Below are 19,272 nucleotides of genomic sequence, written 5' to 3' on the forward strand. Positions count from 1 at the left end.
CTCATAAGAATGAACATCCATAGAAGAAAACTATGAGAGTCAGGAGATAAGACAAACTACAGAAGCTCTCAAAGGCTGTGGATATTAGAATTACCATATGGAATATAAAATAAGTTTGTCTACTGTGTATAAATAAGAGATTGAGAATATAATGTAGGATAAGGAGTGGAAAATGACCATAGGTTTGAAAAAGAACCAAAGGGATCTTTTATAAATGATACATAGTAATGTAAATAAATAGACTGGTTAAGCAAATTAGACACAGTGAGAGGGCTCAGAGCTGAAATGGAAGACAGACCAAGATTAAAAGTATAAAAGAAAGGTTAAGAGATACGGAGAGATAGGATGAAAATGTGTCACATGTTGAACCTGTTGAATCTCAGAAAAAGAGAAGAGCATGGAGGAGACTTAACAGTCAAAGAAAAGGTATGATGGCTGAACCCTGTTCAGCATTGGGTGAAGTATACAAATGAGAAGCCAACGAATACTAAATCAGATAAAGAAGAAGACATTCCTACTAGACACATGATCGTGAGACTGGAGAATAGTGGAGACTTCGGTGTGGAGGTGCTGGGGTCGGGGGGCAGTTTCAAAGGATGGGTAACCCAGAAGGGAATGGCAGACAGATAGCTTCTATTTTAATAGAGAAGTAGAAACCAGAAGATAATCTAATGATACCCTCAAAGTAATGAGAAAAAAAGCATTAACCTACAGTTCTGTATTCAGGAAACCCATCATTCAACGTTGAATGCAAAGTAGACATTTCAAACTAAGAGAATAGCTAAAGATATAATTGGTTTGTGCCTTTTAACACTGGGGTGTGGGAGGAGGAAAATCTGAGGGAGGGCAAGGACATTGAGATGATTTAGGAGGTTGTGATTCAATTTCCTCATGAGCCCCAAAATACTTCGTAAATGCCATGTAAAAAATGAAGAAACGCTTTATGTGAGTTGCTTGCTTCTGATGACTGATACAGGTTGGATTTGGCTGTTTTTGCCTGTTTGCCAGTTGATAAGGCTGAGCATTTATGTAGATGTTGGAAAACTGAGTTGGAAGAATGATGGCTTGAGGAGGGGGAGCTGACAGACACAGTAGGGGTGGATGGCTATAAGGCTATGACTTTGGGATTCAGGCCAAGTTTAATGAGCTCTCCCAAGAGAGAGAAAATCCTAAGTTTGGCATTTGGAATAGAATCCCATTCACAGTAAGTTGTATTGTCAAGACTTGTCTACACGCTCAGTTTAATAGTCCATGCCTGAGCTAGTGAAAATAGCTGCATTTCAGAATATATATATATTTTTCTGTAAATTTTCTCTCTGAAAAGACTTTCTTAAGCTTTGATGGAAAGCTGGTGTAGTTATTTATCTGTGTACATTCATTGGAGGAATTATAATGAAGTCCGATGGTAGCCTAGGATTGGTGGAAATCTAAGAACAGGGTGGTGTTTGGAGGCCAGGACCAATATCTTAAACATTTCAGTGAGGTTACTATGATGAAAACATTCTGCATTTTCACTGCATTTGAGATCTTATTTTATTTTTATTATTTTTTAAAGATTTTATGTTTAAGTAATCTCTACATGCCACATGGGGCTTGAACTCTCAATCCCGAGATCAAGGGTCTCGTGCTGTACTGATAAAATTATTTGTTCATTTGTGAGTTTCAGACATAAGACCTGTATCTCCGAAAGATTCCAGAAAAGAGATGTATATGGAATATGAAAATAATTTTATTTTTTGGTGTTTTATTCTGTTTTTAATGGTAATAAAAGTCAGTATTACCATGATCTATTTGATCACTTACTGTGGGTGAAGAAGACTTAGAGACTGAGGTCAAATAGAGTTCTTATTTGTGTCTTTTAATCCATTTGTTGAAGTCACAGGTTATTGTTTGGCTGATTCTATACTGAATAAAATGTCTGTTTATGCACTTAGAATAAAAAACCGAAACCATTTTGTTTTCAACTAACGAAATCTGAATGAATCAGAACTCTTTAAAACTATCACATACTTTTGAATTTATGACTTTGTAGCACAGTGTACAGTGAATACTCTGAACATGAAGTCTTTGTGAAACTTTGAACTTGCTTGGCTTTGAAAACATTTCTTTGATCGTGGTTGTGTTGGCTTGATAGGATTTGACAGTCCTTGAAATTGGCTTTTATTTACTTATAGCCTTGTCAGTATAACTTACTGAAACATAAAATGTACAGAACTCTGCTCTAATTATCTGATTTAAAGTAAGGATTTGTATTGATCTGTTCTCTACAGCCAAATAGTAAGGCTAAAAGTAATTTATTTTTCTTGTTTTACATAGATTAAATTCACAATTATCAGATTTAATTACATAATTCTTAGCTGGTACAAGAAGTGAGAATATTCATTTTCTTAGAGATGTGTCTGATTATGAAAAAGACTATCATAATTCTTGGTAGATCATCGCCAATACAGGCTTAAGAAATCTCTCCTGCCACCCACCCTTAGTTGCATACACAGATTGACATTCTGATGTTTTAAATTCTCTTCGCTGAATCCAGGGAACCAAATTCCTTTTGAATCAAGCAAGGTGTAATAAGTAAAATACTTAAAAGCCTGCCTTTCTTGGTTTTGTTCTTATTCTATGTAGGAAAACATCCTAATTATTTGCTTGATACATCTTTTGCATTTGCATGGAGTACTTTTACTTTGTCAGATGTGTGTGCTTGCCTTTTCTGCACCACTGGCCAGTACTATGTAAGCAGAACTTAGATCATGAATGTTAGTGAGATTTCCCCTTTTCAAAAAGTGCCATAAAATTAAGTTTTGCAAGCATTCTGTCATTTTTAGGTGGTAAATATTCACATGTTTATAGAATATAATATTGAAAGAGGATTCATCTGGTACAGGACTGTCAGTGTATAATTTTAAAATACATGTCAAACAAAAGCACTTTGGTGGGAATTCTAAGGCAAGATGTGTGCCTGTTTAAAATGCTAAAATGCCACTTTTAATTTTTTAAAAGTGATTTTATTTTTGAAAAGGTAGTCAACTTCTGAGTGTTCCAAAGGAGGTACTACTAGTACTCAAGGACAAACTCTGCAAGTAGAAAATAAAACTTAGATCATGGTCAGTTAAGTTTATATGTCATGAAGTCAGACCATTTATACTAGTTATGGCTTGTCAGGTATTAATTGAGAAATGTTTGTCTCTACCCTGGAAGTCTCAGTAATAAGACACCCCGTCCCTCAAGACTACAATGTTTCTGTCCTAACTGTCCCTTTTCCCCACTCATCTGATTTCTAAGGTGAGGGGAAAGAGATGTACTTATTATGGCGTAAGATTTAGGATAGCATGACTGTTACCTGCCTCTAGGAAGGAAAATTGACATTTCTCTTCTTTCTCTTCTAGATTGTCTTTTTACTCGGGCCACTCTTCATTCTCCATGTACTGCATGCTGTTTGTGGCAGTAAGTACTCTGTTTATGGGGGATTATGTACCGCATACAATTCATGTGTTCAGCCTGGGTGTCCTCTCCTGTGTGGCCACCCCTGGCATCTCATCAGCTGTGCTCCATTGCTGGCCACAGTTGAGAGAATGGATGCCTGTGCTTCTGCCAAAGCCAGTTACAACTGTTCAGAAGTATTTTTGTCCTTCATTTAAAGGTAACAAATGGACACAATTAGGGAGCAGGTTGCAAATTGAGAACCTTCAGGACTGTAGGGAGTCTTCACTGTTGAAGTAGGTTTTTCCTGACAGCGGTAGAAACCTAATCATCAAATCTGTAAACCTGGTGCTAAGAATTGGTTGATGTGTGCCCTCACTTTGGGACATATTTCCTGGAACGTAGCAACACCTTCTGTGTAATCACAGCAGGTCACTGATCTGAAATACCAGGCCAAGGTGACCGCTGCTGTGATAACCTTACCCTAACTGGGAGCCCTGGCCCCCTGTGCTTGGCAGGAGGGTGCGGCAGCCTGGCCTCTTTCCTCCTGGCGGCTGCTGGGTTTAGGAGTTGAGTTTTGATTAGCTGATGTGATGGCAGTTGTTGCTTCTTTTTGAGTACGTTTTATTTTCCTTTCACCTTCTGAAGTATTTCATTGATGTCTTTCCACAGGACTAGAAAGGTTTCGGCTTCTGGGAGAGGCAGTTGCTGCTTCAGGAGCTTTTCATGTGTACGGTTTTCAGGTCCACTTCTAATTGCTAGTCCAGAAAGCAGCATGGCCATTTGCACCTGCAGTATACAAAGCTGACGGTGAAGAGTTAGAAAATATTTGCATCTACATTCTTCATATCTAGAGACAAATGTGTATCCAGAGTAGCTTTAGGAAGACCCAGCTTTAGGGCATATACAAGGAATATGTATGTATGTATGATTTGAGAGAGAGAGAGAGCAGGAGCAGGGGAGAGTGGCAGAGGGAGAGAGAAAGAATCTTAAGTAGGGCTCAATCCCACTACCCTGGGATCATAACTGGAGCTGAAATCAAGAGTTGGGCTCTCAACAGACTGAGCAACCCAGGTGCCCCTACAAGGAGTCTTTAAAGGTCAATTCAGTTGACTTATTTTTTATAATGTTCCCAGTTTCCGTCTGTCTCTGTCTCTTTCTCTCTTTATATAAAGTTAAGAACAAATTTCCAATAAATTCCAACAAAGTTCCAACAAATTTTCAACAAAATTTGTTAGAAAAACTCTTAAGAGAGGGGGAGAAGATCTTCACCCTAAAGGATCAGCTGTAACTTTTAATCTTATGAATGGACTTTTATATAGTTGTGTTCTATGTAAATTTTTTCTCCCCCTTGGTCACATTAAGTGCTATAGAAGTATTTAATGCTTACATGTAAGTCCATGATATGTAATATTAAGACTAGACTGCTGGGAGTTAATTTGGTCTCATTTAGAGAGATTTTAAAATCAATTTTTACCAGAATCCTGCTTTTATTGGAAAAACCAAATTTGAAAAGTCAAAAGAATATAAAAATTACAGATGTGTGTGTTATATAAAATTCAAACCCACAATTTCACAACCATTTCAGTAGAACTAATTTTGGCTTCTTCAGCATTTCTGGATTTTAAGTCTTTTGTCTTAGGTTAATTTAATTTTGTGAGGAAGCAACAGGGTACTAATTCAGCAGAATTTAGGGCTTCTTTTTGAAAACACACACCCAAATGTTTCTGAAAACGTGCCATGAGGAATGTGACTTATTTGAAGGGAGTAACAAGAAGTACTATTCCAATATCCTCTGTTCATTTATCTTACTAGGAAAAGTTAGCATTCTTTCTAAAAGGAGCCACTGTATATTTTTCTTTTTAAATAGGGCATAGAGACAGGGGGCGATGAAGGCTAGAGCCATTAGTAGCCTGAGAAATCTTCCCAAAGCACAAGTTTGTGACTACACTGATGGCTTTTGAACGTTTGGATGGGATTTGTATGGCCACAGCCGACCTCACCAGGGTAGGTTTTGAGCTTTGTTAGGTCCTTCATCTGCATGTATCAGTATCTTTTCAGGGCTTAAGGAGAGAGACTTAATAATTTGCACCTGGGTGCTCCAGTTGGTTGGGCCCCCCACTCTTGATTTCAGCTCAGGTCACAATCTCAGGGTTGGTGGGTTCGAACAGTGCAGTTCGTTGTGGGTTCTTACTGTGCAGAGCCTTCTTGGGATTCTCTCTCTCTCCCCCTTTCTGCTTCCCCCTCTCAAAAATAAGTGAACTTAGAAAATTAAAAAAAGATTAAATAAAAACTTGAAAAAATAAATACTAAAGAAATAAATAAATTTAAACTAAATAAATAAAATGTAAAAAATAAAAAGAAAAAAAGAATCTGAGGTTGATACAGATGATTTGCATTGATACTACTTTAATTGTTGACTCTAGTAATCCTCATGAAGTAGAAGAGGGATGGTTGCCACCCTTTTTATAAATGGAGAAGTAGGGGCCTTGGGAGGCTATTAAGGTCTGTAAGCTCTCTACTGGTCTCTTATTTATCAGGTTCCCTTGCTTTGCTGATTCTCTGCTTGATCTTAACCCTAGTCCAATTATTTTGAAGGTCAGGTGATGACATACAACTTTTACCACCTGTTTTTAATTGTAAAGTATATTCTTAGATGTATCAGCGTCCATATCCTATAGTTTACTGTTCATCTTTGCTCCTTTGACCCTTCTCAAAATAGATGTATATTCAGTCAGATATAAACTTTTACTGAGGGCTCTTCTGTAAAATATAAAACTAATGTACAGAAGACAAAATGATTATTTAGAGGGCCTCAGTGGTAAGCCTGCTCTGTGGACACCCAGGAGCATATGAGGAGGCAAGTTAGGGCTATAAGCAGAGGGAAAATTACCGACACTGTAGTTTAATAATTGGGTATGAGCTATTAGATATAAAGTTATAATGAAAAGTTCCAATAAATATGTTTCTCAGAGACCAAGGCCTTTCTGGAGAAGAAAGTTGGCCAGAGCAGTCGTGCACTGCATTTCACTGACTCTAAGCAGTGGAAATATTTACTTGATGTGGATGTAGGCCCAAGCTTTTATTTCAGCCCCTGAACACACAGATGGCTCCCGCTTTCCAGCTTTCACATTTATATACAACATTTAACCACTCCACCTCCTCTGCCAATTCCTTAGGCAATGACTCATCTTGTTTCCCTAGGCATCTTGGCATCATGGGCCAGTCCCAGATTTGGGTGGAGATGTACAGTCATTTAAATTCTGAGGATGGCTTTTGATAGTCAAAATTTGTAAGGAAATCCTGACACCCAGAAATTAACTTCTACTTGAAGAAGTATCTTAAGAGAAGATATTCCTGACCATTGTTGTTCACCTCTGGCAGGCAGCCCAGCCCTGCACTTCACACAAGTGCCAGACAGTCAGCACCCATGAAAACCACCTAGGCTGGCAGGAGCATATGGCCTGGCTTCTTTGCACATAGCTAGTTTCTGTGCTTAGTGATGTCTGTTGAACTAGGCTGAATGCCAAAGATTCCAAATTTACTTGACTGTCCAGGAAAGAACCATGTTATGAGACTGTTCTTTTTTCAGTCCATATATATAAATGGAATGTATTGGAATATACTAAAGGAATGCACTAAAAAATTCTCCCAGCACTGTACTATTGAGCCTGAAATCTCAGATTGTTTATGTCACTGTCTTTTATGAAATTCCTGTATAAATTACCATAGTGGGGGCCCAAGTACCTTAGTGTCAGTGCTTCAGCTAGACCCCCTTCCTTGCCACAGAAAGGCTTGTGTCTGGGTCTCACCACCCCCACCGCTGTGTTTGGATAGTGTTGCCCACTTGTCTGAATCTGGCTCTTTGATTTCCTTAAGATTTGTACAACCCCTTACCTCTCACTCACCATGTATTACCTAGTGGTATTTCATGAAGATGTTTTCCAAGTTGTGAATTAATGCTGAGCATTGGGCAAGTGAACAGAGCCCAGGAACTACATGGATCTTAATTGTAACATGGGATTCTACATCTAAATTTAGGAACTCTGTGAATCCTAAAGATGGTGAAATTGAAGCCTAGAGAAGACTAAACAGAGGTCAGTCTTAGGGTGTTCTCCTGGCCAGTTCTGTCATCAAATGTAGGTGGAACAATATATTGCCTGGCTTAGGCTTAGAAGCTGTATTTCAAATAAGTAGAGCAAGGAATATCTCTTTGTGTTGAACATGCTACTGTTGGTCTAGTCCAGGAGTCGGCAGAAGATTTCAGTAAGAGGTCAGATCATAGTTAGGCTTTGTGGGCCACATGCAGTCTCAGTTGCATATTCTTCTTTTAAAAAGTCCTTTAAAATGGGGAAACTATTCTTTAAAAATGTTCAGTTGTTTATGTAGAGAACATGATCACAAGTGGGGGAGGGACAGAGAGCGAAAGAGACAATTGCCAGCAGGCTCTGCATTCTCGCTGCTGCGGGGCTCGATCCTGAGATTCGGGAGATCACGACCTGAACCAAAATCAGAAGTCAGATGCTCAACCTAGTGAGCCACCCAGGCACCCCGAATGTGAAAACCATTCATAGCTTGCAAGCTGGCCCACCGACTCTACTTTAAAATTGAAAAAAGGAAAAAAAAAATAGCCCTCTCATTTTAAGAAAAGGTTAAGAAACTCTTGTGAGACAACAGCATTTGCAGTTAAGTGTTACAGGATCAAGGAAAGGCAAAATAAATCCGCTTCAAAAAATATTTTGATTAGCAATCAGATTTTAAAATAGCAATCTGTTTTAATAGAATAGTTTAATAGAAGCTAATATTTTTTTTAGAAATTTTAGGCAAAAAAAGGCTATATTCTACCCTTTGGGGATAATAAAATAATCAAAGAATACCAAAGTTGTGTCAACAGACATTGAATTTCCTTATTCAAAAAAGATGTATATATAATAATTTTTACAAAAAAAAAAAGAAAAAAGAAAAACGTGTACCTTCTAATTTTGTTCCATTGTGGCCCTGTACATTGAAAACTCCTATTTATTTTGACCAGGTCTTCATGCGCTCTATAAAACCATCATGAGGCTCTTCATAGAGATTCAGTGTTGGGTTCTCTCTGGATTAGGAGGAAGGCCTCTCTGGACTTGTCAGGGAAGCATTTGCTGCCTGAATGGTAGAGTGTCTTCCTACAATCCTCTCTGGGTTTGACTATCTGGTTATATTGAGCATATCGATTCCTCTGTCCTTGTTGCCTTAAGGAATAAGAAATTGCCTTTATGAGTCTCTAGTAAGATCTCCACTAAGAAGCTCTTATTTCTTTTAAAAAATACTGGGCGTAGTAACTTATTTCCATTCCATGTTCAATAGGTTTTTTGTTAAGAGTGGACACTTTATTTTTTAATTTTGTTTTTTATTTCTTAAAATTTACATCCAAATTAGCATCATTAGTGCAAAAATGATTTCAGGAGTAGATCCCTTAGTGCCCCTTACCCCTTTAGCCCATCCCCCCTCCCACAACCCCTCCTGTAACCCTCAGTTTGTTCTCCGTATTTATAAGTCTCGTCTGTTTTGTCCCCTTCCATTTTTATATTATTTTTGTTTCCCTTCCCTTATGTTCATCTGTTTTATCTTAAAGTCCACGTATGAGTGAAGTCATATGATTTTTGTCTTTCTCTAATTTCACTTAGCATGATACCCTCTAGTTCCATCCACATAGCTGCAAATGGCAAGATTTCATTCTTTTTGATTGCCGAGTAATAAGAGAGGACACTTAAAAAAAAAAAAAAGATGCTGGACATTTAACCCTACATACTGGCCTATGTACAATCAGTGGTTGTACCTGATGTGCTCTAACACAGTGTGGTCAGGTTCAAATAATAGTTCCCCTGCTGCAGACAGGGAGGAATAGAGATAGGCCTCACTGGTTTCCTTTTGAGCCCTGAGGTTGATTTCCCCTCCAAGTCCTCCTGTGGTATATAGGTCTATCCTGCCTTTTTCAATAGATGAAAATGGGGGCAGGGAGCAGTGCAAAGGTTAGTTAAGTGTAGGATAGATCTTTGCTTTTCCTATTAGTACTTCTTTATGCTGTTTGTGCCTTATGGAAACCCACATGCCTCCTGCCTTTTCCTCGATGTGACAGCAGGGGTGACCCTAGTGGTAGGCTCAGGTGTTCCTTCAACAAACACGACTGTTGTCTTTGCTTCTGGGGAGTACTTACTTCTGTGACCAACTATACCAGCTGCAGGTTATGTCTTGCAGGTAGAAAAGATTTGGCCTTTTCTACCCTTTCTCATATTTCTAGTAGTGAACTTTCCACTTTGGAGCTTCCTTCACCAGAAAGTTGGATGTTTAGGATCAGGAGGGATCCAGAGGCTTAGAATCTCTCTCATTCCGCAGGACTCCATCTCCCACCAGCTGACCGAAATACTCATTGGCCAGGTGAGGCCAAACTGCACCACTCTCAGAGAAGAATCAGAATGGGCCAGAGGAGACTGAAGGAGATGGTAGATAACTATTTGGCTTATGGTAGAGGCTCACACCTTATAGTGTATGTAGAAAGAAGTCATGGAAGTAAATCCTGTGCTTAGTGCCAGACTTCTCTTTCAATGGACATTTAATGGACTCTTTCAATGTCCACTTCAGTGGACATTTAATATGTTTGTTTTCATGGGTTTTATTTTTTTTAAGTTTTTTCTTGCTATTTGAACCCAGGTGTATAAACATGGTTTTCCTTTTCAAATTGAAACTTACCTATTTAAAAAGTGAAATTTCATCATTTGAGTCAGAATCCAAATTAAAACAAAATGAGATTTTGGTTAAACACACAGGAGTGGCTGGTAATTGGTTTTTTTATCTTTTGGTTGTATGTAAGCAACTGACTCATTTCGATCTCCCAGAGAAAAAAAAGGTTGATAGTAAAGACATAACACAGTCCAGAACTAGCCTCCCACCAGGAACGGAACTGAACTTGCTCAGTTTCACTGGTCGCCTGGCTTTTCAGTGTGGCTGCCATTCTGATCCATTTACTCACTGGCTTGCTGTCATTGCTGAACCATAGCTTTTACATCCTTATAAGCTGAGTTTGCAAGTAGCTTATCCTGTATCCTTTTAGGTATCCTTTCTACACTTCTAACAAAAAAGAGAACCCTTTCATCCTTCCAGTGTAAATTCCAGAGGGAGAATACAGTGCAGATGTCTGGGTCAGGCATGTCATGGGTCATCTTCAGTGTCCTCTCAAAAGTAAAGGCAGAGCTGTGTGGTTCAAATGGGGCTTCCCCTTCCCCCTTCAACTGTGTTGTGGGAAGACAGTGCCCCCGCCCCCCCGCCCCGGAGGGGAATTTGTAAGATTGCCACAGAGTCTGTCAGGACTGTACACAATGTTGGATTAGAGTTCTGTAGTTCTTCTGAGTTTTACAAGATAAGGAACGGACTTCCTTCCACCAATGTGTGTGTGTGTTGTTTAAATGTTGATTTTGAGCAGGGAAGGGGCAGAGAGAGGGAGACAGAGAATCCCATGCAGGGCTTGAACTCATGAACTGTGAGATCATGACCTGAGCTGAAACAGAGTTGGATGCTTAACAAACTGAGCCAGACAGGCGACCTTGAATGTGTTTTAGTGCCTATATGATTGGCATATGCATGTGTGGGGACGGGGGGTAAGAATGGAGTTTGCAAAGGCAGGGACTTATAGAGCCTTCTTATTGTCAGATGTGGCATTAATCCATGAGCTCTGTCCCTATATCTAGGACTAGTAGAACAGTGGTGAGAGCTTCAGACATTGTTTCTCTAAGGCAGTTAGGAACATATTCTTTCCTTGACAGAAACTTTTTAAAGGAGCATATGCTGTTCTCTTTCCTCTTAAAGGACAAGCAACAGAATAAAAGGTTATAAACCCACAAAGTCAAAGAATGCAAAAGGAAACAATAGCCAATAGGTCATGATTTTGGGAAGCAGTTAGATGAGTGGTAGAACTCAAATGTCTAGTGCCTTCAGAGGGTAGGAGCTTAAGAGATCTGTACTGCAGAACCTGAGAAAGGCTTTGGACATGGAGCCACCAGGAAGATATGGTGAAGCTGCCTGGCAACATGGGTGGGGAGTTGTCAAAGTCTAGACTTGGCAAGTGATCCAAAGTCCAAGAAACTCAGTATTTACCCCTGGAGGTCTACTGAAATGGAAGATTTTTCATGGAGATGAACAGGGCTATAGGTTAAGTGATGCCTGACCTTCCCAGAGCTCCCTTGAGTATCTTGGACTCAGGGAAACACACAGCAGGCAAATACAAAGCACACTCAATTAGCCAACCTCACCCAGAGCTATGACCACTGTTCTGACCACAGCCTGCATACATGCCACAGCCATTAGTCATCAGAGGAGCCAGAGCCTAGAGGGAGGGCAAAGTTAGGTATATAACCACAATGGGGCGGGGGAAGGATTCCTAGTACCCCCTTAGGATGAAGTAATCTTTGGATCCCCAGAGATGGGGGTAACACCTATACTGGGGTAGATCTGTAAGGGGAAAACTTAAAGGGGTATAGGTTTCATCTGAAGTATATTGAACCTTGTGTTAAAGTCAGGGTCTTTGGAAGGAAAATATTGTTTGAAGATTTTAGAATCCTAAGTGAGGAAGGACCTTCAGCGTCCTGAGTTTACTTTGAGCTGAAAGCACAACATAGGACTAAGTGGAAGTTCCATTTTAGAGTTGGTACTGTTTTTTCTTGCTATGTCCTTAGCAGAGACAGGTGCAAGTCTCCCTAAGATACACTCATAGAAGGATTTATAACTCATAGGTATATGTTTTTAGTCTGCAGAACCGATGCCTTTAACAATTATATGAAAAGGCAGAGGCAACTAAATAACCAGAATAGGGACAGCTGCACTTTTAGGCAGTAATATCCAAACCTGGCTTCAGCCTCACTCAAGGTACTGTTATCCTGAAAATGAAAAAAAAAATTCCAATTAAGGTAGAACTAGTGAGGGGACTCTAACTGGCATGTTTGTGTCGCCAAATTGGCTTCAGCTGCCAGATGCAAACTTTGATTCAACCAGAACCGACTTTCTTCTCAACTCCAGAATGTTGAGACAAGCCTCTTACTATTTATGTTTTTATAGCTTCAACAACAAACAAAAAAGGAAAGGAGGGGCTCTGCAGAAAGCCAGTAGGACTTTAAACCAGCTAATGAGTGCAATTCAGTTGAACAACTCATGTTCTTTTACAACCATGTTGTACAACCATGTAAAAAACTTGATAAAATTAGATAACCTCTGAGTCTTTGCCAGCTGCTGAGAACTGAATGCTCACAGCAGTGGTCAAAGAGCTGGGAATGGATTGTGTATCTATTTCAAATAGGCAGTGCCAATGCACACAGCCAACATACATTGTTTTCTGAGGAATGCATTTGATTAAGTGTATGAATCACAAATTATCAAACAGAATTTTTGAAATATACTTTGAAGGCATATTCTTACTAGATAGAAATAAGGCAAAAGTTTTTTTTCAAAAAAAGAGACCAGATTTGCTTAAAGGGGGGCAAGTCTTTAGGGATGCACCCAAAGTCAAAGGCAGGCTGACAGAGAAGAGGGGAAATTCTCACCTGATTGGTGTAAAGTCATGGAACTAAAAGGGTGTATAGGTGCTAATCAGAAAATGTATTTCATTGTTGGATCAGAGAACCTGTACTTATTTAGGCAGATTACTGTATTATAAATACAGATTATTTATTCTTCGTTATCCTTTAAAGTAATCTGAGGATTGTGGAACTGTCAAGTAAACTGTTTGAATGAATTAAACTTAGTCCCTAGATAAACAGGGCAGAAAACTTAGTAGGTTGGCCCAGAATAAGGACAACCTTGTGTTCAGAATGCTAGCAGTTTATCCCAAGACTTGGAACTAATGATAACAGTTGCCTCTTAATCAGAATTATAACACAAAACACAGGAAGAGGCGCTGTCAACAATTGTCTTTTTTACAATTTCAAAAGTAGTCTAGATATAGTAATAAACTCTTCTAAAAGTCAAGTTTCTTGGGCAATCACTTTTTGTTTTGCTTTTTTAAAAACAAACTTTTTAAATGTTTATTTTTGAGAGAGAGAGACAGAGCGTGAATGGGGGAGGGGCACAGAGAGGGAGACACAGAATCCAAAGCAGGCTCCAGGCTCTGAGCTGTCAGCACAAAGCCTGATGGGGGCCTGAACTCATGAACCACGAGATCATGACCTGAGCTGAAGTCAGACTTAACAGACTGAGCCACCCAGGCACCCCTGTTTTGGTTTTTAAAAACATTAACTTTTCAGGTATTAATGAGCATGAGAATGCTTGCCTAAAGCCCTATTCCATATATAATTTATACTCTGATTATTCAGTGGTTATTAATGGTAATGACTATTAACATTTAATGACTATTAATCATTTCAAACACCAACACTTTAGGGGTGTAGTGATACTAAAGTTTCTAGTTGGTATGTTAAACTCTTTATTCTTATCTTTTCTATTAGCTTTACCTTCAAGCCAGGATGAAGGGAGACTGGGCAAGACTCTTACGCCCCACACTGCAATTTGGTCTTGTTGCTGTATCCATTTATGTGGGTCTTTCTCGAGTTTCTGATTACAAGCACCATTGGAGTGATGTACTAACTGGACTCATTCAAGGAGCTCTGGTGGCAATATTAGTTGTAAGTATACAGGACGGCACCCTATATGTTGATACTGATAAACACTGGGATAAATAAGTAGAAAACATGTGCTATTGAAAAAAACTATACAAAGGAAGATACTGTGGCTTAGTAATTTTTACTGAGTAAGAACACCGATGTTACTAAGTCATGTTAGGACGGACAGCAGATAATAAACTATGCTGCTTTTCCTAAAAGTTATAAAAACTTACTACTACATGTAGTTTTGTAAAAGGCTATGCCTACAGCGTTTTGGGTTTTTTTTGTATGAACTGAAGAATACCTTAAGTGCTAACAGAGTAAAGCTGTACTTAAGACCTAACTAAGCAACTCCGAATTTTAGAAGAATTTCCTTTAACATTAAAACTTCCTGTTGGTCACTAATTTTCTGTACCCTTTAACATATGCCTTTTGTTTATATTTATTTTTTGCAAACTGTTACAACTATGCATATGGTTTTTAAAATTAAATTACATCATTAAATACTTTTGTCCCATTCTAAGTAGAATTTGTTCTCTATAGGTAGTGTATGTATCAGATTTCTTCAGGGAGAGAAATTCTCCTTTTAAAGAAAGGAAAGAGGAGGACTCTCATACAACTCTGCATGAAACACCAACCGCAAGCAATCACTATAGGAACAATCACCAACCTTGAAGGTAGCAGAGTGCTCAGATGAAGCTGGCCCGCTTTCTAAAGGAAAATGATTGCAACCAGAAGGCAAGAGGATGCGTTTTCTTCATGGTGTACAAGCCTTTAAGGGACTGCTGCTGCTATACCTCTTGGATGCCCACTTTACCTGTGTGTATATAGTTCCCTTTAACACAGTGGTTATCTAATAGCTCTGAATTCATTTAAAAAACTTTAAGCCTTTCACTAAAACAATGCCCACCTGTACATTTTTTTATTAAAAAAATGTAATGCTTATGTACAAATGTGTATGTAATGTATGCTCTCTTAGCATGATGCCTGATTTAAACATAATACGTATTAAAATGTTTGAACGACTGCCTTGAGATGAGAGAACCAAATCAATACTTGTGTAAGCATTTGTATGTAGTCAGCTGTAATCAGGTGGTGAAAACTTTAAAATCCCACATTCATTTCGCTGGCTCTTTTTACAAGTAGAGGCTGGCAGCAAATACAATATCTCTCTTGATTTTGGTGATTCCTACAAGAAAAGGAAATAAGATTTAAAATTTTAAGACCACAAAGATCGTGATTCCCCTCTGGTGCGGTTTTAACACAACAATCCTGATGGTACAAGACCTTGTTGGTCTAAAAGATACCTGGAAGAGTCCACAGCCACCTCTGAGAGGGGGGAAACATAAAAACTTAGGCTAGACTCTGAAATGCCCAGTAGGTCTCCGTGTGTGTATGTAGGGGGTGGGAGTGGTTCAAATTATTCACAAAGACTTATTACTGAGGAAAGGACTAAACTGTCAAAAGAAGTTATTGGCCCAAAAGCGTGTACTTTCAGCCTACGTCAGGAGATCCTGTATTTTCACTTACCATGTGAAATTCTTTCTGCGCGAAGACAGGACAAATCTTATTATCTAAAAATGTTTAGGGGCGCCTGGGTGGTTCACAGTGAGTTAAGCATGTGACTTCAGCTCAGGTCATGATCTCATGGTTCATGGGTTTGAGCCCTGCTTCGGGCTCTGTGCAACAGCTCAGAGCCTGGAGCCTGCTTCAGATTCTGTGTCTCCCTCTCTCTGCCCCTCCCCTGCTTGCACTCTCTCTCTCAAAATAAAACATAAACATTAAAAAAAAAATAAAAAGTTTATATAACGAGACTTAAACTCGGGTTGATGAAATAGGTCTGCCCCATCGAGCATAAGGAAACATAACTCAGTTTCTGAACACCTCGTCTCAGGACACTGGTTGTGTCAGATGGAACAAACTGTAAACATGTTAGACCCACCGCCCACCTCTGTCACTACCACCTCAGACTGGCTATCCTTCCATGATCTGGTCTCCCTGCTTCCACCTTGCTCATCTACAGACTGGCCTACAATGCAACAGCAAGAATTGCTCTGAAACCCAAGCCAGTGCACAGCACTCCTGTGTTCAAAACCTCCAATAATCATTTCAGGAAAAAGGCCGGGGCCTAGGGGTTAAAATGATAATTTCTTTTCTCCTTCATACTATTCTACTCACTGCTCACTCTGCTTTAGCCACACTGGCCTTGTGCTGCTGCTTAAGTCTATCAAGCATAGACTCCTGAGTGGGCCTTAATGCCACCTCCTGAGTAGGGCCCCCAGGCATCTCATCTATCTCTCAATTCCTATTGTCTCTTCCTCTTTTTCTTCTGTAGACTTATAACCACCTGAAATATTTTAAGTGCTAACTTATTTTACATCTCCCCACACCAGAATGTAAGCTTCATGAAGGCAGGGATTTGTGGGTTTTTTGGTTCACTGCTGTATCCCCTAGTGCTTAAAACAATGCCTGGCACACAGTACTCAATAAAAAAATCTTACAAATGATTATACATAAAATCCCAAAACTTCTTCCCATACACTCTAAAAGTTTCTTTAAACACTACTAGATAGCCCTCCATGGCATTCCATTGGAAAGCATCTGAAAAAGTCTTCCTACATTGTGGTCAAGAACTCAGGTCTCACAGGATTTGCCTTAATTATTAGAAAAAGCTTATAGACTGGATACTGACCTTCTGCAAATTTGTTTTCCAGCTCAGTATTTCCAATGGCTTTTGCTGCTTGACACATCTGTCTAAGCAGTTCTTCCAGGCGCCTCATACAACGAATTATGCTGCCTATAAAGAAAAGGAAACAAATTACTTATAAAATGGAAATAACCAAAACAGTAGAACTTTTGTTAACAGGCAAGATAGGAGAACATGGGATGATTAACTAACAGTACTTTGAGGGACTTCCCATCCAGTAAATCAGGTAGCAAACTTCATTGGCTGCCTGGTAGGCACTAGGAAGGATATAAAAAGTTAAATTTCCCATTCTTGACTAATGCTAGAGAGTCATGGACTTATAATGGGTTGACATTTGCTCTTATTTAGAAATAAACAAAATGCTCTGGGAGCAGGGGAGAGAGCAACTTTGGGTGAAGGCCAGCAAAGACAACATATAACCAGGGTCTATTAAGAATGAGGAGGTCTCTGTCACAGAGTAACAAGGGATGACCACTGAGGCAATGCAGAGAAGTCTGACAAACTGCAGCTACTCAAGGAAGTGGAGTGTGGCCTACTAGGGATCTGGATACCATCCTGTGAAGAGAATGCAGAGATTTTTTTTTTTTTAAGTTTATTAGGACAAGCAGGGGACGGTCAGAGAAGGAGAGACAGAATCCCAAGCAGGCTCTGCACCATCAGTGCAGAGCCCTAAGTGGGCCTCGAACTCACAAACTGCGAGATCATGCCCTGGGCCGAGATCAAGTGTCAACTGCAGAGAATGCAGAGATTTTTATGTGGGGGAGTAATAAGAGGATCAGACTTGTCATTTCAGAGGTGCATCCATTCTTCCTGACCTTAAACAGACTTTCATCAGTGCTTTCTTCACACAGTGTGCCTCAAGGGAACACAAAAGAGGAGATAAGCCTCCTTCCACTGTATTTGACTCCCTGAGACAACTGTTTGTATTAAAGCTGAAGCTGTAAACATCATTTCACATCTGTCTCACTTCAGCAAGAAGGGGCCTGGGATCCTTTCTCAAAGAGCTATGTGCTCAAGTTTACAACTCTTGGGAGTTTACTTTTAATGTCTGATATACATTAGGAATACCTGTCTGACATGCCAGCTAGTAACTCTTAAGCCCTTACTTCTATTCCTTGTAACACTGAAATAATTCATCAGCATTAATCAAGTTCTTGAAATATACTCACTGTTCGGGGCTGAGTTTTCCTTTTTTTTTTTCCTCCCCTGAAGCCACCTATGGGCCAGAGCAATGAAAATACAACAATGCTATTGCACATTCTGTGAGTTTTGTTGGGATGACATTGGTAATGAAGAGGACCAGCACACAGGTTACTTTAAAGACAACTGGGGATAATACCCTTCCATCTCTTATATACAGGATGTTCATAACTTTAGACTTGGTTCAAAGGACTGAGCTGACGCACCAGCTCAGAGCAAAGAAGAGCAAAGACTTGATGGAGACCTGGGTTCTAGCCCAGATTCTGCCACTAAGTAATTAACTCTGTGATGTAGGCCCTTACCCTACTCTCATTTCTAAGGTATGTACAACGGTAGTAAATGCTATTTAAAGAAAGGGCTCGCTCTACCTAACTCTGGATGGTATCACTTGAGATAAGAGATACATAAATTCTTTGACATGGGCAAAACCGTAAAGGAATATAATGTCATGATATAACTCTTTACCAAAATATCCAAAGTCCATAGCCTTTTTCACCCTTCTCTCATTAAAAGGTTTATGGAGTTCTGGGGGGAAAAAAAACTCCACCTCTCAAGTACACCCTATTTCTACTACACAATTCTGTCAAAGCTATTTAGCACCTAGCAAGGTACTTTATTAGATTCTGAACACTTATTCTGTGGCAAGTCTGTAGTGTGTATTTTATGTAAATCACCTTGTTTGACATTTACAATTCCACGAGACAAGCACTGTCATTATCCTCATTTTCCAAAGAAGGAAAAGGGGAGAAAAAAGTTACAGACATAACGTGAACAAGGTCAGAGCTAGGAATAAATGATGGAGAAATTATGTCAAAGATCATAGAAGTGAGATGTTTTCTAAATTTTCTCAATGTGTATTACTTTAGAAAATTTCTATTTATAATATAGTTTACACATTTAAAATAATTAAAAAATAAATATTTTATAAGTTTCTTAGGCCTTACTGTAAAGCTCTTCACTTGTGTAAAAACCTTCATTGCCAGGTAGTACCAAAGAATTTACCATTAATGAGTTTCTAGAAACAGTAAGTGGTAAAAACCAGCAAGTAGGATCTAGTCAGATAAATGGGTGTTTTCTGATTTTGGCAATCAGAAAGTCACTGGTGATTTGTAGTAATTTCAACAAAATGAGAAAACACATGTCCCCAACAGAGCGGGGGAGCAGACGCTTGACACCCTATGTCCACTGTCTCTGGAAGTGTACAGACCAGGGATTACATTTCGTCTATGCCATTTACTATGTGAGGGACTATATTATAAGCAAGTGAGGAGTGACTTCTTGTGGGTGGTAAAAATATTCTAAAAATAGATCGTGATAATG

General features: G+C 39.2%; 2 protein-coding genes across 3 annotated transcripts in view; one reads left to right on the forward strand and one right to left on the reverse strand.

The window, feature by feature from the left end:
* Positions 1-15,071, forward strand: part of PLPP1 (phospholipid phosphatase 1) — an 88,460-nt gene extending 73,389 nt beyond the window's left edge. For both annotated transcript variants that reach the window (XM_060635778.2, XM_060635779.2), the window contains exons 4-6: positions 3,387-3,444; positions 13,890-14,066; positions 14,589-15,071. In XM_060635778.2, the coding sequence (XP_060491761.1) occupies positions 3,387-3,444; positions 13,890-14,066; positions 14,589-14,720 (367 nt within the window). In that variant the 3' untranslated portion in view covers positions 14,721-15,071. The remainder of the gene's footprint in view (positions 1-3,386; positions 3,445-13,889; positions 14,067-14,588) is intronic.
* The window catches only part of MTREX (Mtr4 exosome RNA helicase), a 107,862-nt gene continuing 102,071 nt past the window's right edge, over positions 13,482-19,272 (reverse strand). The window contains exons 26-27 of the mRNA XM_060635775.3: positions 16,738-16,842; positions 13,482-15,234 (exon numbers count right to left, since the gene is read on the reverse strand). Of these exons, the coding sequence (XP_060491758.3) occupies positions 15,182-15,234; positions 16,738-16,842 (158 nt within the window). The 3' untranslated portion in view covers positions 13,482-15,181. The remainder of the gene's footprint in view (positions 15,235-16,737; positions 16,843-19,272) is intronic.

The sequence above is a fragment of the Panthera onca genome, chromosome A1, assembly GCF_046562875.1.
Source record: "Panthera onca isolate mPanOnc1 chromosome A1, mPanOnc1 haplotype 2, whole genome shotgun sequence".
In the NCBI taxonomy this organism is placed as follows: Eukaryota; Metazoa; Chordata; class Mammalia; order Carnivora; family Felidae; genus Panthera; species Panthera onca.